General features: G+C 47.7%; 2 protein-coding genes across 2 annotated transcripts in view; both read left to right on the forward strand.

Annotated features, from left to right (window-relative positions):
• The window catches only part of LOC144149748 (uncharacterized), a 371422-nt gene that overhangs the window by 161480 nt on the left and 185660 nt on the right, over nucleotides 1-24282 (forward strand). The gene's annotated exons all lie outside the window — the stretch shown is intronic.
• The window catches only part of LOC144149911 (ATP-dependent RNA helicase TDRD9-like), a 79199-nt gene continuing 58404 nt past the window's right edge, over nucleotides 3488-24282 (forward strand). Inside the window, exons 1-8 of the mRNA XM_077681643.1 lie at nucleotides 3488-3680; nucleotides 5111-5285; nucleotides 7199-7259; nucleotides 10818-11054; nucleotides 13791-14012; nucleotides 15593-15715; nucleotides 17397-17477; nucleotides 18931-19089. Of these exons, the coding sequence (XP_077537769.1) occupies nucleotides 5125-5285; nucleotides 7199-7259; nucleotides 10818-11054; nucleotides 13791-14012; nucleotides 15593-15715; nucleotides 17397-17477; nucleotides 18931-19089 (1044 nt within the window). The 5' untranslated portion in view covers nucleotides 3488-3680; nucleotides 5111-5124. The remainder of the gene's footprint in view (nucleotides 3681-5110; nucleotides 5286-7198; nucleotides 7260-10817; nucleotides 11055-13790; nucleotides 14013-15592; nucleotides 15716-17396; nucleotides 17478-18930; nucleotides 19090-24282) is intronic.

The following is a 24282-nucleotide window of genomic DNA, read 5'->3' on the forward strand; positions in this document are numbered from 1 at the left end:
GCCAGGCGATGCTGTTGGGCCGCGTGGCGAAGTGAGGGGGACACGGCATAGCTTGCGAGGAACGGCGCGCAGCTAGCGATGTGCCGGCGTTAGGGCTAGCGTGGAGTGGTAGCGTGGTCTTCGAAGAATGGCTTGTCGCTCAGGGAAATCGTGATTCCAGCTCACCTTGGGTGGTATTCGAAGAATGCGGGTGACGAGCTGAATCGAAAGGTGGTAATTCTGGGTGGCTGCAGCGTCGCAGAAAGCTCATCAGGCTACAAAAACCGGGAACGAAGCGGGGGGCGACCGATCTGCTCGGTCACCTGGAAGCTGTCCACTAGCGTCGGACGTGCCCTGCCAACGGCCGCCAGCGGCGTCGCGCCGCAGCCTTCAACCGCAGCGCGGCGCGATGCCGCTGGCGGCCGTTGGCAGGGCGTCACTGCAAGTTCGACGCTATATTGTGCACGTATATATACCTTAAACCGATGTAAGGGGCGCCAAATCACTCGTATTTGCGAACAGAATGCGTAAAACTGAGTGAAGGAAATATTCTACAAGAACAAAATCACTTCCCGGGGGAAAAAAATACTCAGCATTGCTGGGTCGAACCAACACCGTTCGCGTTAAAACCAACACTCGGCCACCGAGGGCGAACAGCGGAGTTCTATTGCTCATAAGAGAAGAAAAATCAAGGTCCCTTTCTTAAGAGAAACATGGTTAAAACCCGAAGCTGTCTCCCGTTCAACGTGAATCCAAAACCCAAAACTGCTTCGACCGGGTCGGCGAACGCGCGATCAGATAGACGTCGGCTTCATAACACAAAAGACCCAGGTTCGGTTCCGACCTCCGGAACAGTGTTTTATACAAGCGAAGGCACATCACTTTCGCCTATCATCGTCGTCCTAATTTTGCGAAACCCTCCATGTGGAGTTGGCGTTCCTGCAGTGCTCGTTATGTAGCGACATCGAACGACATCTGTGACGCACAGATAGCTTCGCTTTAAAAGTGTTCAAGTCTAACCAATAGACTTCGGAGTGCACAGGAAGCGAGGGTCGTTTCACTTTGGGAACATAATTTCTAACCTCAGCGCGCAGCTCCGAATAGTCGCAGTACTGGTACAGTGACTAGCGGGTCCCGGTACCCGCCGCCGTACACTCGTAACAAAAAAGCTCGTAAAAGGGTAGTAACGGCTGTATTTACTAACTCCTTACGAGCTTTACTACCTCCCAGAACGGTACGTAGATCCTTCCACTAAGTGTGGAACTAGTGTAGACCCTGCACTTAGTAACTGCTGCTTGTTTGATACTAACAGTCACTGACCAACAAAATTCGATGAAGTATTGAACGTAATAACTAAAGCACGTTTCCCACTCCAAATCGCGATGAAAAAGTTTTTTTGCAAATCCGCATGCTGACTTGTATATGCTCAATGCATAATTCTAAAATTATCGCTAAAATATTTGATTTTTGCGACCACACCACCAACTCTATCAAATGACTTTCCGATGCTAGCTGTAAAATCAAGAAGAGCAGATGTATTTCCAAGGTAACTAAGTTATACTCGCTCTCCTATCACCCAGGAGGAGGCTTACAGCGCCATGATGGCTGCCAAAAAGAACAGCGCCCCGGGATCCCATGGTATCACAAGTGCGATGATCAGGAACCTCGGTGACAGGAACCTATACCAACCTATACCTATACTATCAGGAACCTATACCAACAAGCCCAACTCGCAGTTCTTCTAAAAGTAGAAGAACTTACAGAAGATATTAACAACAATCTGTGAATCAAGGGCGAAGTTCCTCCCGAATGGAAGCACTCAGATGTCATCACAACACTGGAACGAGGAAAAAGGCCAGGAACCGACGCACTGAGACCCATATCTTTGAAATCATGTATGGGGAAAATGTTCGAAAGAGTCGTTATGAACAGACTGTCAAACTTCATCGAAGACAACAACCTTGTACCACACACCATGTTGGGCTTCAGAAAGGGAATCTCGACGCAGGATGCATTTATAATCCTCAAAGAAGAAGTGCTACAGAACATCCCAAGAGGAGGCGAGCACCTTATCTTGGCTTTAGATTTAAAGGGAGCCTTTGATCATGTGTCCCACAGGGCCATTCTACAAGAACTTAACGAATTGCACTGCGGAGTGCGGACATACAACTACGTCAAAGCCTTCTAATTAGACCGCACAGCATCCATTGGGATTGGAGACGTTCGCTCCGACTCCTTCATAATGCCCAACAAAGGAACGCCACAGGGATTTATTATCTCTCCCTTTCTTTTCAATATTACAATGATTATTATAGCAAAGAAACTCCAAGACATCCCAGACATAGGTTCCATTTTGTACGCCGACGACATAACCATGTGGGCCACTAAAGGCTCCCTGGCTCAAAAGGAACAGGCACACGGCAAATGAAAAACTCATGAATTTCGGCGTGTCCAACATTTTTGAAGAAATTTGTGAAGCTGCCCTTGTTTCACAAAAGAAAAGGCTGCAAAAAACGAGAACTGGCAGGGCCATTCTGCAAAGAGTAGGCTCCAGGTTAGATGTACAATCAATTGTCGACAAAAAAGACCTCAGCAACGCAGCCAGAGAGAAATTGAAAGTGCTCCTTATTCCAAGAAACATGGACCCCCACTTGCATGAAGGCACTAGGCAGCGATCACTACATCGTCCAACTTCAAATCCCACACCGCAAAACCAATCAGTAGCAAATTGGCACGGCCAGACTAACTGACAGGAAAAAAATTCGCGCAAACTCCCCCACCGATCCCATCGACGATATAGAAGAATGGACCGCACAGCTCCTCACAGGAGCCTCCAAACATACCAAAGAGTTAACGCTAACTGAAGATAACCCAGCCATTGATGCCCACCTCCTCCACCTCTGGGAAGCCCGAAACGGACTGGAGAAAACGCAAAACAAACCGTAAGCTGCGGATACGCATCGCCAAACTCACGGTCGAAGCAGAAACTTACGCTCGTCAATTAGGTCAACAAAACTGGTCTGAGTTTTGCAATAAACTTCAAGGAACCCTGGGAACCCGTCGCACCTTGCGCCTTCTCCGCTCCCTCATGGGAACAAAAGAATCCAAATCGACTACGGCGCATCAACTACGAAGACTGATACACAACGATCCAGGCACTGAGCAAGACCTGGTTTTCTTCTGCTCCTATGGTTTCTTCTGCTCCTAGCTGAGTCAAGCCTTATATGTACTCCTCGAAGGGGAATAACATGTATCGCGAGGTCCACCCTGTCCACCAAAACGCGCGCAACATGTTGTGTAATTCAAATGTACCGCCTGAATGCAGTCTTGGTCTTGCCCATCGCGGCTACTATCTTCTAATTTTCTCGCAAGTTGGCTTATGCTTTACGTTAATATGTATTTTGGATAAACGTTTCAAAACAAGAATGAGGGTTACACTGTACATTCATTTTGAAGCGTCAATGTGCTTTCATTGCTTTCACTACTGAGTGCCGCTATGCGTGCTTCTGTCGCTACTGTTGACATCATGGAGGATTGACATGCGCTAGCAAGCGTGCGTTGCCCTTCGGCTGCGTTCAAGTCCCGGGTCCAAAACTCGCTTCCAAGGCACTCCACCTCGATTTGAAAACTAACTCTAAGTGCACCGCACCTTTTATAAGTCTGCTGTGAGCGGTGCTTTGCAGTGACCTCCGAGCCGTGGCGTGAGTATAATACGCTTTGAAACGCGACGTTTCAATGGAAGAAAGCCGGTGGACACGACGGAGGCTATTGTCTGAACTGTATTTGTCGGGACAGTTTATTGGGAGTTTAAAAGTGTTTTTTCGATTGTTTAATACGTTGCTTTCAGCGCAAAACTCTCTGCTGTTCGTGACATTTCGCCACTTTTGTTCGGCACGCGACTTCAGCTTAACTGGAACCCTCTTTCATTTTTCATTCTGGACCGCTCGGAACTCCTCAAAAGCAGCTCCGTATTTTGTTTGTCCATAGAATTTCTATTGCGAAAGAAGACGAAGAAGTAGCTTTATTTCCACAAGGAACCTCTAGTCCGGAGTTGCCGGGATAGTCGACAGGGCCGTCTCTGCGCGTTCAGTGTCCTTTGCACTTCAGCGCTAGAGTCGGCCAGCCTCCTTTCCTATGAAGTGGGGGTAGGATTGTGTCATGAGAAGTTTGGGCTGCCCAGGTACTGTTAAAAACTGTTCTTTACGGAGAAATAAAAGACCGTATGTCCTGTGGGATTTTCGCGATTCCGGCCTAAAATTCGGGTTTCAAAACTGCGTTTTCTTGTACAAGTGCACGTTGGGAAATCAAACGCCTGCTTTACGACCGGCTTCTAAATTCATGCCGTGGCGTCTGAAAGCGCACGTGCGCTTGGGTGGCTGACGAGAGTCATGGAGCAAGCGGTGCCCTCACCTGAGCATTTTGGTGAAAATTGAATCGACAAGCTCCAAATTTCAACTAGATGCCCTCTAGTCGAAAATTCAACTACCTGGCCTCTTGGAAGTGCTGTGGTTGTGTACAAAGTGCGTTCTAGCATGCAAGCTTGACGGGAGGGAAAACCCCTGGACACGTGTGTATGTTTTTGTTGTTGCTTTTCAGTACTAGCTGTGGAGAATTTGTCAGTGAAAGAGCAACAGCCAGCGAGCTGGACCGGCAGCCAAGAAATTTTATGTTGACCAGAGAGCTCGACGTTTCTGGAGTCGGGGAAACAAGCTAACGGCAACGTCGTCAGCAACCCACCCGTGTGTGGGCCGTGCATTCTGCGTTCTTATTTTGAATTGCTTTTCATTAACTTCTGCGAGCACATTGCAACTGTAGTACATCAGTAGTGGCTGCAAAAGCCATTTCGTCTGTTCACTGATGTCAGGGTTGAGCCGTGCTTGTGTATTGGACTGAATAAAGTGAGGCCCATGTTGTGATTCGCTGGGGTTTCGCAAATTCAAGCAATATTTTGCATCACTTGATGCTTCTGGAGCTTTATTTCGGCAGCCTCAGCTTCAAAGAAGTGCAGTCATGGCGTGTGTGTGCGTGTGTACGTCTTTTTAAATGTGGCCGGCTGGTGGTTAGAACTATTGCTGGTCCTTCTTTATGGGAACACCCTTTGATGCACAGAGGACCGCTTTCCCCTCTGCAGGTGAAGCGGTTGCCATGGCAACCAAAAAGGCGTCCGAGCTGTCGCTGGACGACATCCTGACAGTGTTCAGCGCCACAAAGCCGGTCACGAAGCTGGTGTCTAACCAGAAGCTCTTTGCCCCACCGGAGCCATCGTCCGAGGATGTTGAGGCTCATGCAGTGCCCACGAGAGAGTTGTGAGTGCGACACCAGTGTAGCCCAGGGGTTACACTGCTCCCCCACTGCCCCACTGAGTGACCAGACTTTTAAGTGTCATACAAGCCGCAGTTGCACGACGCCAGGTTGGATTGAGTTGGTTGGCAGTTTACAGTTTGTTAGAAGTCTGTTGGCATTTGGCGGGTGCTTATCAGTGTGTATTTCTAGAAATTTGGTGATTTTTTTTTTTTTGAAATAAATTGTTCTAACTTGATAGCTATTCAAAAGATTGGTGTCCAGCCTTGTTGCATTTAAAATTGCCATGTGTTTGGAAGTAAAGTTCCTGTGCAAAGCTGTGTCAGGTATGCCGAAACAAATTTTTGTGGTGGGAAAGGTTTGCAGTGCGAGCGACATCAATTTAAATGCATGTTTTTTTTTTGTTTTTTTTGTGGAGCTTGTTATAACACGTATATTGAACATGGCTGATGTTTCTGATGGCAGCATGCTTTTTTTTTTTTTCGATCTCTTGAAATATAAAAAAAAAACAACCTCTACACGTCAGCACTATATATGGGGTGGCTGGATGTCAGAAACTAGTGTAGGGTGTGAGGTCTACAGGCTGATAATAGGGTCAGCAGAGTTGTCAGTCACGTAGCCCTGAAAGCATTCAAATTTGTTAGTGAGTTCCTGCATGTCATCACTGTGAACGAACACCAGCCTAAATATCGACTTAGTGCTCAAAAGGATATGGCAGCTCACACTTATTGGATTACAATTAGCAGTTTCATCGCAGACTGGGATGATTCGTTTGAGCACATCACTGCACTTATTAAAGGGAGAGACCCCTGACCTGCGCTGACAGTAAATAGGCTAGTTTGGAATTCTTTTAAACAGAACCAAATGGGCTCTGCTATCTTAGTTAGTGGACTTTGAGTGTACAAAACACCCAAACGGGAAATGCTAAACGCGTTCCAAGGAACTTCCCTGGGTTGTAACATGTGCTGACTGTTACGGGCCTCTCTTATACACTGTGGTTTTGAAAAATGCTCGTTATTGGGATGAATGAGGAGAAGCGGAATTGGGACCTGTGGATCTTTTCCAGCCATTTTTGGTTTTCGCTAAAAAGACTATTCTAACTACACTATTCTAACTACAGGGCTTGTTATAAGTGGGCTTGACTGTAGCACGTTCTCAGTCCGCCTCGCTGACGGCACTCAGGCATTGTCTGCTGCAGACATTTACACTGCCGATAAAACTTCTCCATGGTCTTTGCAGAACCTAGAAAGGTGTTTCTTCTTGAAATCGGCCTTGACTGTATAAGTGTACACAAGCCTACGCATCATATTGAGATCATCACCGAATACCGGGAATCGTTCTTTCTTTTTTGTACTGGTCACTTGAGCTTTTTTTGTTTGGGAGCCGCAAGATGTGCCTTTGGAGCCACTTGTAGTGGTACTACTTTATTTTGCTGACAAAGCTGGCATATACAACCAATGCTACACTCCTTTAGTAATGATGTGTGGGGCAGAAACCGGGGGTCTCACTAAGCGATTTAAAGGGAACCTTTGATCGGCCCAACGGACTTTGGAAAGAAGATTGCTGCGGTTCACACTTGGGGATAAGAAAACAGCTGCGTGGATTAGGGAACAGAATATTGTTGAGGGCATTGTAGCTCAAATTAAGTTACGAAAATGGGCATGGCCAGGATGCATCGTGCCCATGAGGGACTACAGGTGGACCGTCCGCTTAACGGAGTGGCTGCCAATAGACCGTACACGCAATAGAGGTCGGCCAAGGACTCAATGGAGGGATGAACTGTGAAAGTTCGGGTGACAGGGTGGAGACAGCCGGCGCTCGATTTACATGGCTGGAGATCTGTGGGGGAGGCCTTTGTCCTGCAGGGGACACAACCAGGCTTGTGATGATGATGGTGACGACCGCTTTGCCTATGCAGTTCGAGTGGCAAGGACTACGTGAAGGAGTACCAGGAGCGGGAGCTGCAGTATCTCAAGAACGTGAGTGAGCCCTCCCTGGAGTTCCTTCACGCGTGTGCAGGCTGTTGCTGTTGGGGCTTTTCTTCCCCATGGTCCTCTGAATGAGCCGGTTAGTGAGGCTGCATAAAGGCTGAGTGAGTGTTTGTTGCTCGGTTGACCTTCTTTGGTGGATAAAAGTGTGGAAGTGAGTCTGACTCGGACGATCTTCCACACGCGGCTGCCGCGTCTACGCCACCGGTGTGGGTTGCAGGCAATGCTCAAAGACAACCGACGCCAACTTCGAAGGGGTTTATTCCCAAAACCACCTTAGCGCTCCCGTTTTCTACGTCGTCGCCGGGTCCCGCGTTGCTCGAGCGGCCGGAGTCGTTTAACTCCGGCGCCACCAGTAGACGATGGTCAATCCAGGCTGGAGGGCAAGTCCCGGGTCGCTCCGTCGCTGCATGCCATGATGCACCCACTCGGCACAACCAACCGGGTGTGCCCAGCGCCGCTGTCCAAGTCTCCGCCTGCCGCAGCTGACCGGCTGCGATGAGCGCTGTTGCCGAAGTTTCCTCTTCCGGCACCATCTCTCTGGAAGCAAGCGAACCCCACCGTCGCTGCCGCTTCTGTCGAAGTTGAACACGTCGCTTTCTCAGAGCGCCTTGTGTCTGCTAAGCGTAATTGGTCGGTATCGCGGGTTTCCACAATTCCCACGAAAGTTTGCATTTTGTGACACACGAGAAGGGCTTAACCGTGTAACTTAACAATAAATGATGAGAAATCGTTAAAGAAAGTGTTGCTGGAGCCATCATTTCAACAAGGGGACTTGTCTTAAGAAGAGTCCTCCTATTGTGGGAATGTTGGCGTCATCAGCGTCCCCATTTTTCAACGATTTCTCGTAATTTCAAGCCTCCACGTTCCTTTAAAGGGACAGACAACCGATTTTTGTCGCGTATATGTTCTCTAGCTCATATGAAAGCCAGCGTTTTATACAGCCCGGTAACCACAAGCAATTTTTAATCAAATCGGTGGAAATAATTTTAATTTGGCAGCAAACTTCCTGAAATCGGAAGGGTGGCGGTTCGTAGTGTCGAAACTTGGCACTACGATATGTGTCCCTGTCACGTGACCTGCAAACCTAGCAGCTACTGCAACTGCTGAAACGTTTATTTACGCATTGAAAACCTTTTAACACAAGTATTTATAGAAGGTTAAATTGTATATGTATTTCTAAACATTATTTTGAAAATTCTAAAGACACGCCGCCCGCCGCCGCTGGGTTACTCCCAGTGTGGCTAACTGAGCCACCATGCCCAGAATCAACGGCAGCGTTAAGTAAACAGACCCAGTGAAGGACATTTGGCGATTCTGCCTGCCAGAGGCGTTTGTTCTGCCAAAATATTTGATTTCAGTTTCCAAATAGGCCAACGGCATCTTAAAAAAAGCAAAAAAACGTCGCCTCCGGGGAGAATAGAACTTCCCGCCTCCACAACGTGAAAACAGATTCTACCTATCGTCTATCCCAACAGATGGCGCATTCGTGCACTATAGACCGTTGCATTAAAAAACACATAACGGAACAGGAAAGACTGAGATTCAAACTTTTTTGGCTGGGGACAAGTTTTTAAATATCGTTTTTCATTTCGCATACAGACAAAATTATGTTTCCGCGCTACTCTACATCATGGTTTCCAGCATCATTTTTGGGAGGGACGCATAAGGCTCGTAGATCTAAAAATTTCGATTTAAAAAGTTCTAGGGCGTTATCAGCAAAACCGTTTCTCGTCAAGGTGCTTTAAGTGATGCCCTTTCATTTGGGATATAGAATATATACTCGACAAAAATCGGTTGTCTGTCCCTTTAAACTCTGTGCCATTTAGATTTGTAGCAGACAGCACGGTCCTTGAAAATCCTCACACAGAGAGCCTTGAAAGTCCTTGAAAACCCTGGAGTCCATGTCACATAAACCAGCACGATCCCCGTGTATAGTGAAGCGTAGGGGACTCTGTGCTTTACGATGATAAGCTATACCATAGTTGAGTCGCATTCAGTTTATGGGGGGGAAAATCTCGACTCCCCTCCCAGGACCCTGCAACTAAGTTTTACTGTGCAACTAAGCTTGCAACTAAGTTTTACTGTGCACATCCATTGCGCCGTGCATGCCGAAACAGCTCCGGTGCACTGAGTCCCCATTAGCCCCTGAGGTTGCCTTCACGACTTGGTGCTGAGGTGCTTGCGGCATTCGGCAACCACAGAATGGCGTTTTCTTTTTTGCAGACAGTAGCACACTCAAGGTGTCTGTGGTTGCCCCCAAAATGGCTAAGTTTCTACGGTTTATATGGTTAAATCTTCTTAAAGGTAACTAAACTGAGATCGCTTCAGGGATGTCTTTTATACTCTTTCTTTTACCGGACTAATTTGCCCCAGGGATAACTAATTGGCTTAATTAAAACTCTACAGGATTTGTGTTACTGTGATCTGGAATGTGTCATCTGTGCCAGGAATATGTTTGATTACTTTTTTAGTTCTTTTAGACGTCGCAAAAGAAGTTTTACCATCATTTTGACACCTGAAATAGTTTTCACGTTAAAAGGAAGGTTAAAAGGCATACATGAGACATCCATTAGCAGAAAGCTAACTACCTATAGAGGCCGTGCACCTGGACAAAATTGAACTGGTTCCCCTGTTCAAGAGCTGGGGTGTGGTCAGTTCGTGGTGCCTTTCCGTGGCCGTTTGCTGGTAGAATAGCCTCCTCAATAGCATTGCTTCTGAATCCAGTCAAGGAAAATTTCACCCCCAACACGAGCATTTTTCACTCTATCACATATCCTGCGTAATCTTGTTCCTTTTACCAGCCAAGGTGTTTCGAACTGTTTGTGGTGGGTTCCCCTTATGCCATACATTTTTTATTGTATCAGTTTTTTTTTTTTTTTTTCTAGTTGCATTGCATGTGACCTGTTTGCACCAACCAAGTATGTTAATTCATTTAGGCATTTCCTCTTCCGAAATGTTACTTCAAGCATTGTTTCCCTTAATATATCTAGTTGTTCTGTTTCGAACCGGCCAGTATTTTTGCATTTGTCCTCTGAAATGTGCCTGGAAAGATTTTGTTTTTCGTTTTTTTTTTTTTTTAAATTTGCGTGTATTGGAGCTTCAAGTTTTTTCACGTATCTTTTGTGCGCTCAGAAGGCTGCTTGGTTCTTTTTTTATGCTTTAAATTGTAATCCGCATACTCAATGTCCCTCGGAACCTGCACCCGCTGTTAGGACTCAGTGGCCAAGGCGTTGTGCTACTGAGCCCAAGGACGCATGTTTAATGCCTGGCCGCGTTGGCCGCTTTTCACATGGAGGCGAAAAGACCTGCCTGTCAAGATTTCGGCACACGGTTCACGATCCCCGGTTTGTCAAAATTAATCCGGAACCCTCTGCTGCGGTGTGCCTCCTACCCCAGGTGTAGCTGCAGCCTGTTGAACACCCAAATTTCAAATTGTGCCTCCCTCGCTCCGTCGGAGTGCGCCCGTAGGAGCTCCGGTTCCCTCGGGGACTTTGGAGATGCAACCGAAGCCCATCTCTTTCCCCTTTTCCCTTCCCCCCCTCCCAGCCTGACGCCCCTCCGGAGGGCCTCCCCCCGGGCGGTCCCATGGGCCGGGGGGCGGGCGCACTGGCGGCGGCCTCCTCGGTGCGGGACGAGGTGTTCACGGTCACCGACTCCATCGGCGGCGTCCAGGCCCCCCTGGCCGACCTGTCCCTGGAGGAGACGCAGCAGGTCTACGAGACCTACTGTCAGCAGGCCCACGTGCCCAACCTGGACCTGCCCATCTACGAGTGCCGCGACGAGGTGAGCGGCCGAGCGGGTCCGGGACGCGGCACCACTGCCTTTTAAAGGGGCCCTGAATAGGCTTCCGACGGTTGCCATTTGAATCGTGCAATCGCTAGAGTACCCCTTCACGACAACGTATACCAAACATTACACCCAAGGGCCGCACAAACACGCAAAAAAAGATTCTTTCTTTCTTTCCTTGTTTACCTACCAATCCTCATCACCATGTTGCTGTCCTCTGATGTGTGATAAAATGCTCTGACACAGCCTGTATAACGTGCGAAGCACTGAACAGTATGGCGCCGCTATTGGTGGGGCCGAGTGAATGCTGTAGCCAATCAGCGTTCCCGGCTCTGGGGGAAACACAGGTGCACGTTTTAGCGAGCGGCGCTCCTTCATCGGCAGCACGGCGTATCTTAGTAGGGACCAATGTCCATCGTCGCCATCCGTCACATGAGTGTATAGCTGAGTGTGTAGATAAAGCGCGTTTGTTAGTAGGTATGAATAATGTTGAAAAACACGGAGGAGAGTCTCTGGAGGCGGAAACGCCTCTAGACGCGCGACTGCTGCAAGCATTTGCTTGCACGGTCCACAAAAAAGCCCACTCTGCACGATACGGCGTACACCACTGCAGCTAAAATTTGTCACCGCCTGCGAGAGCGGAGGTATTGCTGAAAATTGGTTTATAAATGTGGAGGTGAAAGATTGCGCTGGTGGCAATGCTAAGCCTTTTCTGCACAACACGGCGGCCTTGGAGGGCTGGGGTCTCTGCGACAGCACCGCATGTGGAAATGCTTTCAGGCCGCTAGTCATTGGTGTAAATCTTCAATTACTGTCGTGAGCGAGGATGTTGTAGTTGGGACCCCACTACCTGACCTTCAAATGCTCGTTTCCAATATTCTAAAATTGACATTCCGATGCGAGGAGCACGGCCGCACGGCAGTTGATGCAGGCTGACCGCCAACCGGCCCCGCTCAGCAGCAGCGGCAGCGGTAGGCGGAGCATGCCTGTCGACTGCTAAAAAAAAAGTGTGACGTACCGCCGAGCGGAGCCAATGGCTGCACGCATCTCGAACCACCAAGGGCCTCGCCCCGTTTCTCTAGGTGGTCTTGCGCCCGTTCGGTGACATCACAACTTCCACAGTGCTTTGGAGGTGCGATGAGAGGGTGAAAGCTCCAGGCCTTATTGCCGGCCCTTTTTAGTGAAGAATAACTTGGCTGATACTCGATGCTTTGAACTCTTTCGTTACACCGCCTTTTCAAAGTCGTTCAATTTGAACGGTACCTTGGGGCACCTTTTCATAGCGTTCCAGGCGTTTCTGGAACAGGTAAAGCTATTTGGAGTTAGCTCAGAAAATGCCCTTTCAAAATCGGCGTTGTTTTCATTTTTGCGACAAAAACGTGATTTTTGACGCGCCTTTGCATCACCTGGGTGTCGAGAAGGGGCGTGGTTATCGGGCGTCACTGCTACCAAAGAAGGATGTGTGCCACTTACAATTACTCGCATCAGCGTTTGGTTTTTGTTATCAGGGCACAAATATGAATCACAAGATGATTTTCAATCGTCAGGTTTGCACTCTGACAGTAATAATCCCTGAAATCGGCTGAGAATATCAAGCAGTGCCTGTTTGCAAAGTTACCTTATGATTTTAGGCAGTTTTATTTCCTTTGCGCACGTTGTTCTAAGTTGTGTTGTAGTTCTACTTACCACAAGACCATTCGTGAACAGTTTACAACAGTTTCGGTTTCCTTTCTGCATCGCAAAATTCCTATTCATAGTCTGAAATGCCAAAATTGTTCATTCGACTTGGTCAGTGATCACAGCTTTGTTATGAACTTGCAACCTGATGAATGAACTCTGTATTCCCACTTGTGTACATCTATAAATAGAGATATTTGCGTACAAAGTTTTGGGGCCAAGGAAAAAAGCTATATTAGACAGCTTCACTAGTCCTTGGCCCCGTCAGGTACAAAGCAATGACAAGGTGGTCAGCACGTGAGACAACAAGTAAATGAGACAAAAAAATCAACAAAAGACAAAAAGAGGCCGTAGTACTGCACAACCAAAAAAATGTCGAATATATCGATGAGTCTTTAGTCAACTTCTCAGCAAACTAATAATATCTTGTAGATTGGAATACATGGTATCCACGTTAGATTTGCTCAACTGGTTTAAGCAATGAAGTTATAATAAAAGACATCATCTGTGAGCCATAATTTGTTCTGGGGCACACCACAATCCATCTGTCAGGTTGTCGGGTAAGATAAGGTAGATTTCGCTTGGTAACGTTTGCTAATCAAAGAAAACTGTTTTGATGGTGGGAACGGGAAGCTTTTCTGTAAGCCATGAATAAACGGATTTCGTACAGAGTTCGTATACTGAATTTATTTAATTAAGCTATTCAGGGCAGTTCCCATAGATTGGTCTGTCTGAATATTGATAATTGCTCTCAGCGCTCTTTTTTTTGCTGAATAAATATTTTTGTTTATTTGTCTGCGTTGTCAAGCCCCAGACAAGTTGACGATAATTTAGATGAGACAGGAAAAGATCAGATGGACTTCTGTTGGAGCCTGGACTACAATGAGACGACGACGATGATGATCTAGGGAAATCATTGCTGTTATATTATGGGCCTTTTATGTTGGTGTGCCGATAGATGGGCCCTGAGTTACATCCTTCAGTGGTTCCGGATGGGAAACGGGGTGGCCCAGAGGGGGAGGAGGTGTCAACATGCCCGCCACCCGTCCTTTGCAGGTCCTGCGCATGGTGGAGACGTACCCGGTGGTGGTGATCCAGGGGGCCACGGGGTGCGGCAAGACCACCCAGGTGCCCCAGTACATCCTGGAGGAGTGCGCTAGCCGCGGGGTGCACTGCAACATCGTGGTCACCCAGCCCCGGCGAATCGCCGCCATCTCCGTCGCCCACCGCGTCTGCCAGGAGCGCCGCTGGTCCCTGGGCACCATCGTCGGATACCAGGTGCCGCCTCCTGCCTTTGGTGGCCTTTCTATTGCCCTGCGGGCTGTTGACACTTTGCTCCAGACACAGTCGAACTTGTTTGTGTCTAAGGCAACTTCCTGTGTACCGTAAAGTTTCGGAAAAATGCCCAGCCAAGGTACAGAGATAACTAGTGAAAAATACGGGATGGACGATTTTTCGGGTCAGGCGAAAAAAAACTTGGAAAAAGTGGCCGCACCGCCGACTAAAACTGTGGAGATATCAAGAAAAAATACAAGATGGGCGAACTTTCGGCTCAAGTGCGAAAGGGACAAAAAAGTGACCGCATCAGCACGTGATTAGATGATTCACGTTTATTTTGTTCACTCATCGGCGCTAAAGCCATTGATTTTAGAGGGTAAGCGATCTTGGGGGTCTTGTAGTAAATTGAATGTTTCACCCCTAAAGGGGTGTGGGCGATGTTTCGGGGGTGGGCGTTCGCTCAGAACTTCTTTATGGTAATTATTTTCCTGTCCAGAGCCACATTTGATTCCTTTTGGATGTGGAAATGTAGCAGCAGTGCCCTTTTTGTATGCACCTTTGTCGAGTGTTCCACAATTTTGTGCAACTGAGTCAATGAATCCAAGTGCTGCGCAACAACGTGCTTTGTAGGCCCTGCCTTTGCTTGGCCCATTAATCCACACCTTTGTGTTATGTTCAGAAGGCTGGTGATTGGTTGGGGCCCTGCTTGCTTCCTATATTTCCCTGCTGGTCCAGGCAGCAGGGCTGTTGTCAGTAATGCCCTCTGTCACAAACCGTTTGGGCGCAGGATCTTTCTTGAGGGTCTCGTAGCGTTCACTTTGCCCTCTGCCTAGTTGTCGGATGATGTTGAGCGGAGTTGTATGTTCGTGAGTAGTGTCTTAGGTTTTAGAGGCCTGTTATGTGATCTTGAGTATGCTTTGGGTTATCACTTCAACACGCTGAACTGCCACGTGCACAGAATTCGGGGCGGCTTTTAGTTGCGTACTCTCCTTTTCAGAGCTGGGTTCACGCGTATTCTTGGAAGTGTGGAAAACGCTTGAATTTTTTTAATTTGTTTTCAAGACCTTGAACATCCTGTAATCTTTCTAGACCCCTAAGAATCCGCGAATTTCTTGAATTTTTTACGTTAATAAACATAAAATTACTGAAGTTACGTAGGGACTGAGTGAGTGTTGCTTGCTGTATTTTCTTTTGCAAATGAATGTTCGCATTTTGCACCGCACTAAGAGTGCTCATCTGTGTAAATATAACAAACAATTATGGGGGATCGTTAAAGGATATGTTGCTCGAGCCATCTTTTAGACAAGGGGATTGTCCAAAAACAAGCCCTCTTTTCGAAATGTTAGCTTCAGCAGCGTTCCCCTTTTTCGACAACTTGTTATCATTTGGAGCCGCCATCTCTTTCTCTGACCATTGGTCATATTTAGATTTCTAATAGACGGTGTACGCCCTCCCAGAGCCTTGAAAGTCGTTAATTCAATTAAAGTTGCACAAACCAGCATGAACACAGCCGAAGGGAAGGTAAGGTTGAGTTTGAATTGAAACCCTGTTGTGTTTTCTTCCCTGTTGATTGCCCGCAGGTGGGCATGGACAGCCAGACGTCTGCGGACACCCGACTGGCGTACGTCACCACTGGGGTGCTGCTGGAGAAGCTGATCGCCAAGAAGGACATGAACGACTACACCCACGTCATCATCGACGAGGTGAGCGCTGGAGATGGGTGCACCGTGCCGCGCGGCAGTACTCTGTTTCAGCTTCAGTTTATTGTCACGCAAAGCACGAGTGGCGTGGTTTGATTGCCTAGACAATGGTAGGCGTTGCTGAAATGATTTAGAATGATACGGTGATGTCAATCAAACTGTTCACGTGAACTGGACGCTCTCATTTTTCTGATAATTTTTTTATTTCGCTTCTTTTCTTGTGTACTGTCCTGTTATCCATATGGACTTACTTTTTCCCTCACCGAAGTAGCACCGAGATTCCCTCACCGAGATTCTGGCAAACCTCTCGGCTTGCCGTGGTCTTTAATCTTTAGCACGTGTTAGGAATTTCGTATCTGCACGCTTCGGAAAGCAGCCGCAGGTTTCTCAACGCATAGCCAGATGCCCCGCAGAATTATTTTTTAGCCGAAAGATTATGCTCGCATGCCCGTTAAGCCCATTGAGTGAAAAATCCAGTGTTTGGCGTCAGCTTCCACGAATGAAAAACTAGTCCTTTGAAGGTGTTCCGTACCATGAGGCACTCAAGGGTGCGAGCTTAACCTTTGCAGTAACAAGAGTCGTCTCTTAACCTTTGCAGTCGTCTGCACTAGTGCATCACAGGTGAAGGGAGCAAAAGAAAAAGAAGCACACGTAAAAGCACTCAGGTTGATAGCGAAGCAGAGCTTCTCAAGGGGTAAGATTACAAAGTTCTTTGATAATGTAAGGCGGGAGCAAGGCATCCCAGGCTTTAACCTGTGCTATATTCATGCTTTTGCAACCACAACCCATAAGAAATGCTTAGATGTTTTTGGGTGTTTTTCTTTTTTGAGCCTTGGGATGGTTGGTGAAGGGTGAAGAATAAGCACTTGTGCTGTAGCTGCTTTGTGCACAGACCATGCTGCTCTGGCACATGTAAAAGCTCTGTACATATCCATTGACAGCAGTCTGAGGAGCTTTCTCTGGCTGTCTGAACAGGAGCTTTCCTGTTCAGAAGTTGAAGGTGAAGCGTTTGCATAATGCGTGGTATTATTGCCGATCGGGAGCTCAAAGCCTGCTGGAGTACGTCAGGTGGAATATATGCGACCATATTCTTGGTGAGGGGTTGATGTCGCTAACAGTGCACATGTGCTTTACATGCTAGCAGCTGTTATTAAAGCGCTAACCTGAGGTGTCTCATGAGGCGTGAAAGATGGCCTAGTTGTGGTCGTCGTCGTTGGCGTCAACATGAACGGGGCCAAAATGGCCGCCGTTGTAAAGAGAGAATTAATTGGGTTTGTGTGGGAATTGAACAACCCTGGTCGCCAGATCAGCAGCCAGTTCCCCTGACCCGGCACCCTGGCAGAAATAAGAACTAGCCGGCACACAGAGGAGAGCACGGACAGCAGAGAAGCGGTTGTGTGAATTGAGGCCAGTCTGTCTGTCGGGGTAATTCGCGCCAAAAGGCGAAGAGAAAAAGGGCGCAAACGTGATGTGGCAGAAAAGAAGACTTTGATAATTGCTACGCTTTCCACCTTCAAACCATGCAGGCAGACTTAAGTCCCCGAGGAGTTCTTTTTTTACTCTTTGCTCTCAGCACTGTTTGGCGGTGCAGTGGCAACGGGCATGTTGCCCGTGCATCTCATCCAGCTGTGCCCCTTGGTGCCAGCATCTGAGGAATCTGTGTTATCCCTCCCTCCCTTCCCAGGTCCACGAGCGAGACCAGGAGACGGACTTCCTCCTGCTTGTGGTGCGCAAGTTCCTCAGGACCAACTCCCGAGGCGTCAAGGTGAGGACCTCTGCCTGGCTCTGGCCTGTGCTACTTGGCACATGTCTTGTTCGATAGCAGCTCAGATATCGACAAAAGACTAAGGGTGAGAAAAACAGGAGGCACGTCCTGTGTTTCTCGGCCTCCGTTTTTGGTCGATATTCAAGCGGCCTAGCTTCTTGCTTCCCCCGAATTTCAAGAGGTGCAGTCGCTTTGAGGTAACACTTGGGTTATCCCGAGCAGCTGGATCCCAACTAAGCGAACAGGTACTCGTAAGGAGGGTTCGGAAAAGGCCAAGGCGGTGGAGGGATTGGAAAATTTGGGGGCTAAGTTTTTGCAGGACAAGGAGGGGTGGTTGGAAGGGAATCGGAGGGACGTCACACCTCTGCCCTTCAACTCGGAATGGTTGAAATTCCAACCAGCAGTCTGCCTTCTTCAGTGTATAAAGGAACGAAAAGGAAACTTCTACTGCTCTGGGGCAGGTCTGCAATGCGTGGGTCAGGTGGGGTGTGTCTTGTGTATGAAAAGGCAACAGGTGAATTATCCATCTAACAGAGTGGCTAGCAATGGACCTCGAGCAACGTAGGGGAACACCAAGGACTCGATGCAAGAATGGACTAAGAAAAAGTTATGTTCGAAGAATGGATTTGGCAAACCCAGGATAAAAGTGGCTTGGGGGTTTTTGGGAAAGGCCTTCATCCTGCAACAGACCCTGTTGTTGTTGTTGTTATTGTGATTTAGTATGGTATGATGCAGTTGCCATAATCACACTTGGGAGTGCTGCGATGGTATTCTGTATTTAGGCAGCCTTCTTCAGTTTTTTTTTTCCCCACGAAAGCTGTTAATGTTACGATTGCCACATTAGTACCATTTGTCAGCCAAATTACATAGAAGAGAAATTTTTCGTCTCCAGAGTTAGTGTTTTGTGTTGCCTGCTTGGAAGGAAGTTTTGGCCGGTGTCTCTTCTGTCTAAGCACGTGCACATCGCCAGTTGCTGGTTTGTGCATGGGGGGAAGGGTGAAAGTGGGAGTGAACGCCCATCTGCCCTCACCAATGCTCGCTGTACTGGTGGGAGATTTCAGTGTGGACGTCTCGTGGCCCGGTGCGACTTGACGGCTGTCCTTCGTGGTCGAGCAGTTTGGGTTGGTGTATTACACAGACTGCGAGATGCCTATGACGCGGGAGGGAAACAGACAGCCACATGTCTGTCTGCTACAATACAACTCTAGTCTTCTCATGCTTTTTCACTCGGCTGCTAATTAGCTAGGAAATATGCTCATTCGTAAGTCACAAACAAACCTGTTCCGTTTTGTGCGCTCCTTGGACTGCTCCCAGCTTCACTGGCCATCCTTCTTGACACAGAGGAGAAAGGCCCTGAATTATTCTCCACTGAATATCACCTTGCTTGTAAGACGTTGAGACAGTGACTCTGGGAATTGCCTTGTCCCTTGTCTCTTCTCTTGTCCTTCCACAGGTGATCCTGATGTCGGCCACGTTTGACGTGAAGTACTTTGCGGACTACTTTGCCACTCCGCTGCTGGACTCGCTGGAGGCGGCGCCCATCATCGAGATCCCCGGCAAGATGAAGGACGTCAAGGAGTACTACATTGGCAGCCTGCACACCCTCGGGCCGGTAAGTGGTTCCTCTCCTCTTCGCTGCTCTCGGGTTTCTTTCCGAGAGGGCAGCCTAGGGAGACGCCGCGAAGACAAAATACAAGTTTGCTTCGTTAAAACCGCTGCCTTGCCCCGATGATACAATGATACCAATTTTATCGCAATCTTCAAAGGAGTGATGGAGATGCAAAGGAAAACAGACTCCTGCCAGCCACTCGTTTCAGCAATTTCTCTGCAACGTCGCAGAATCTTGGTGCGGTTGGCGGCCGGCATGTAAATCCACTACCAAGAAGCATGACTGAATGATTGTGGTGGGGCCCTCTAGTTTCGTTTGATCCTATCGGCTGAAATCTAATGCGCAGTTAAAAGTGCTGACGCCTTTGTTTGTAAAAGTGCTGGTCTCTACTGCATCTCTGCGGTCCGTGTTGTGTCACTGGTGCGCAATATTTGAAAGTTTTTCTAAATTTTCTTGAATTTTTTTCGGGTAAACGAACATCTTTTGTGGCTAGAATAGAGCTGGGTGAACCAGCCAAAGGCTGGCTCTTTCAAATTGAACAGATTTGTATGGTTTGGCCATGAAGACAAAGTACGGCTTTGTTTGATTTGAGAGAGAGCTAATGCTCGGCAAGTCACTCAACTCATTTCCAGGCCCAGAAAACATTTTTAGGGCAAAAGCGTCAAGTGCCCCATTGTGCGGAAAACTGTCATCATTGTTAATGTTGTCCGGTCAAGAAAACGGCTGTCACTGTAAAGGTTAAGGGGGGACGCGGCTTTCAACTTCGGAAAAATGACCAAAACATCGTTTTTTTGAAACCCACATATTCGGCTTCTATGTTTCCCATTCTGTGCGTCTGCAAAGTTTTTACGCTGAAAAGCGTCGCAAAGTGGCATAAAAAAATACTTTTGTCAGGCGCGGTGACAAACTATCAGCGCAAAAGGGCGAAAAAACGGCAATTTTCGGAGCGCTCTATCTCCGCAACGGTGCCACCGGGCGCGGCCATTTTGATATGGTTAGATCGGCCGAGCGATCGTCTTTCCGGTACCGCTCGTCTCTTTTATCTTCGTTCATTCACAAACGCACAAACGGCAGAAAAGAAACGACGCACAAACGAAGCTAGAAATAGATGCTGAAGCGCTATTGGTCCTCCGGTCGGGGCGCAGAACGACGACCCTCCTGATTGGATGTCGCGGGCGCAACGCAAGATGGCGGCCGCCTGAGCTGCGTAGCGAGCGGATTGAGTTCATTTTCGCCGCTTCGCTCGGCCGAGTTTCTGTTCAATCTGTGGTATTCAACACGGACGTTATCGCGATGGGAATGCCAGAGATAACGAGCCAGATTACGGGAAGTTGTGTGGCTCGAAAGGCGGAGGTCATCGAACGCTTCGTGGTGCGCTTGACTCTACCGTCGCCAGACCGCGGAGGGTGACGCGGTGTGCGCGCTTGCGATAGCGGTTCGTGAAGTGAACTTTTAGTCGGATTTGCGATGTTTACATGCTTAGTTATTGCTGTGTTTTGACTGTGGGCTCGCTAGCCTTGAGAAAGAAACGGTCGACGCGTCAAACGCTGCGGCGCGCACGGCATAGCCGACGCGCATTGGAGCATCACATGACTGGGCAACCTGTTACGATTGAACGCCAGTAGTTGTAATTAATGCCTGCGACGTTAGTTTTAATCTTAAGGGGACACGCGGGTCGAAAAAACGCGATTTTTTCGAAATATACCGATTTTTTGTTTTCCCTTGCATTAGCATCTTCGACTATCCTTCTTTCATGGGTAAAAAAATGAAAACGAAATACGAACGAGAACTTAGTGAAAAATGTGTCTGAATGACTCGCGGTGACCCAAGAAATCGCGCAATCAAGCCAAATTTCGGCCAGGTTTGAGAATTTATTCCGCACGGCAGCGTGGCTCGCCGCCATTTCGGTCACTTGAGAGAGGTAGATCAAGCCTTCTTCTCTCGATTGAGCCGCTCGCCAGCTTCGTATCTCCGCGTAAAAAAAAATAAAAAAATGTTTCTTCCCGCTTGTTTTGCGAGCTCCCACTGGGCATTTAAATCACGTGATGCGAAAGCGGGACCGCCATTGGCTCTTGCCGTTTGTGAGCCGCCATCGCCGCCATCGCCCGCATCGTTCCGTTCGCTACTTCGCGCTATCTTTTCTGTTTCCTTATCGTGTGTTTTTAATCGTGAACAGTGAGGAGAAGCGTGACTTTTGACGCCGGAAGCAGCGTACTTCATGCCGGTACAAAGGAAAGCGCAAGCGGCGCAGCATTGTGACGACCACGGCCAATGCCGGCACGACCGGCACCGTGAGGCCTAACGGCGCCGGGCCTTCAAGCGTTGCAAGCGCGGCTCTACCAGGCGGGGCTGATTTTATCAGCGAAGATATCGGCTTTATAAGCGCATCGGAGAAGAAGTCGGCAGCCTTCCTAGGTGAGGAGACAGCCAGCCACGGGAGCGGTGCAGTTATCTGTGAAGTCGGCGCTCTGACTGACCTTGAGTGGCACCGTGTGCGCGACGTGCGGGAAGTGCGAACTCGTCGTAGTTGAGGTTGCGAACAAGCGGAAGGGCCTCGCATCGGTACTGGAACTGAAGTGCAAAAACAAGAAGTGCCCTGTGGGAGTGGCTGCGGGAGTGATTTCTTCTGTTTACTCGTCGCAGCGCGCTGCCGCCGTCGGTCGCGGAGGCCGCAAACCGGAACTCTGCAGGGGAAGTCCCCGTGATAGTTTCGCCGTCAATGTGAAAGCAGTACTCGCTGCACGCGCGGTTGGCATCGGACACGATCAGCTGTGCAGGTTTTGTGCCATTCTTGGTCTACCAAAACCACAGCATCAAAAGACGTTCTACAACACTGCCAAGAAAGTTAATGTTGCGGCCACAAACGGCGTCTCTGACAACCTTGCTGAAGCAAGGCAAGTAACTGCGTTGCAAGCTGGTCAGACTGACCTCAGTTTGATTTTTGATGGTACTTGGCAGAAGCAAAGACACGAGCCACAACAGTGTTGGCACTGCCATTTCTCTTGACACTGGTCTCTGCCTGGATTTTGGGGTGCTGTCAAACTACTTGTACTTGTAGCCGCCACCAAAAGCTTGATGAGCAAGAGGAGGAAGTGTGGCAAGCCTTTCATGCCTCTTGTGTGTGAAAAAAATGTCGACTGCTCATCCCATGCCATGGAGACGGAAGCAGCACTGCTCATCTGGCACAGGACGCTATCTTACAACCTGCAGTTCACTGTAGTGGAGACTGCCACTGCCCTCGCAGGGTTGTGGCCACATTCAACAGGGGCCACACTAGCTTTGAGCAAGTTCTCAAGAACTGGGAATCTTCCCTTCAGAAGAACTGGTCAGACTAAGCAATGCAAGTGACCAGCGGAGGATCAGGCAGATGTGTGCCAAGCTGACTGCTAAGGCTAACCCTATTGCCACAGCCTGGTGAAACGGTCCCATACCAAGGACTACTACCCCAGCAAAAACCGTGAGGGTGCAACTTATGCAGTAGGAGCATTCTAGTTTTAGTACCTCAATGTGGACATTTCAGACTGTATCCCCACCAAGTTTCATGTTGTTTGAGCAAGAATTTCTGAATCTGCCAAATAAATAAACTTTCAATTGCGTTTTTCTCAGCTTGTTGTTTTTGTCCGTTTTCTGAGTTTGTGCGCACTTATTTTCCCACTTAAAGTTGTCGTATCAGGATGAAATTTTGCACAGATGTTCATTATAACACGTAGAGTGCACAAATCTTGTTCATTATGCAATTTGTGTCCTTAGATATTTCTGACGGTCATAAAACAAAAATATACAGAACAAAAAAAGGCACACTACCAGTCATTTTTTTTTCGTGGTGAGGAAAATGATGATGAGGCTTTTTCAGGTAGATTTGTGCACTCTACAGTTCATAAGGAACCACCTAGGCTATTTTAAAAGTTTCAGAAAAAATTTTTACTATAAAAAAAAGTGTGCACAAAAAAGCCATTTTTCTGAAAGTCATGCTGCGTAACATTTTATCCGGAGCAGGTATTCAAAATCTGATTACACATATGACCAGAGGAGCTCAATCTCTACAAGCTGTGAAAATTTCAGCCTCCTAACTTCATTATTAAAAAAAAAGTTGTTTGGAGGAGCACGTCCCCTTAAAAGCGACCTGACCAGCCATATCAGGTATAATCAAAGCTCGATATGTCGCGGTAAGCGTGCGCTGCGATGCGCGCGAGCCATATTGCCTTTCTTGCGCAACGTTTCCCGTGCACTTGTAATTTTCATGCAAACAGGTTTGAGTTAGTAATATAGGAATAAAAATATGCTCTCTGCGTTAAAAATGTACGTTACTGTGGCAGCATTTAACAGTGATTTTTTTAGGGAAATTATTGATAGCATTGCTCAGGGCATACTGGCTGTGCTGCGAGAAATATTGGATGCCTTGAATGTCAAAAGTAGTAAAAAAAAATATGCTCTAGCATTGAAGTTGGGAGTTATGCAGAATACTCTACCAAGCTTCAAAGTAGCTCATTTTCAACCTTGTGGTATGCAAACTTTTGGCAATGAACACCTGCACTATGAGTACTAAGTTGCTGTGCCAGGCAAGATAAAACATAAAAAAAAGCCAAAAATGTTCAAAATTAAGTAAAAAAAATGCTTAACTTGTTGCCATGGTGACAACACTGCAAAAGGAGGTTGTCCAGTGCGATACAGCCAACCAACTAACCTACTTTGCATTGAAAGCCCATTGAAACCCATCTCCCCTCCGTTTGGTTTGCAAAGGGGGGTATGTACTCTTCACAGAGGAGCTGAAAATGATGTTTTCTGGAAAGAGAAAGGCTGAAAAGGCACTCCAATTTCAAGGCAAGGCCTTCCAGAAGCCCCATGTTCAAAAGGACATGAAAGGCTACAACCGTGACGACTTTTGATATGTGAAACCTATGTTGCAACTTCGGAAGCCGTTTTCTCAAAACAGTTTTTTATGCCACCTGTGTCGCTTGTCCCAAGGATTTCTTCGTGACCGCTGGGTCTATTTTGATTCCGTTTCTTGCATTACATTCCTTGATGAACTGTTCAGGTCGTGACACTTTTGGTTTTCCAGATTTGTTTTTTGTGATTTTTTTATTCAAATAATCGTTCACAGTTGACATGCCTGTTGCACATTAACCTCTAAAAAAATGAAAACTAAAAAACATTGTGTTGTAAAAAAAAAATTCTAAAACTGTCACGACCTCGTCC

The sequence above is a fragment of the Haemaphysalis longicornis genome, unplaced genomic scaffold (genome assembly GCF_048455015.1).
Source record: "Haemaphysalis longicornis isolate Haplotype H1 unplaced genomic scaffold, Haemaphysalis longicornis Haplotype H1 scaffold_8, whole genome shotgun sequence".
Taxonomy (NCBI): Eukaryota; Metazoa; Arthropoda; class Arachnida; order Ixodida; family Ixodidae; genus Haemaphysalis; species Haemaphysalis longicornis.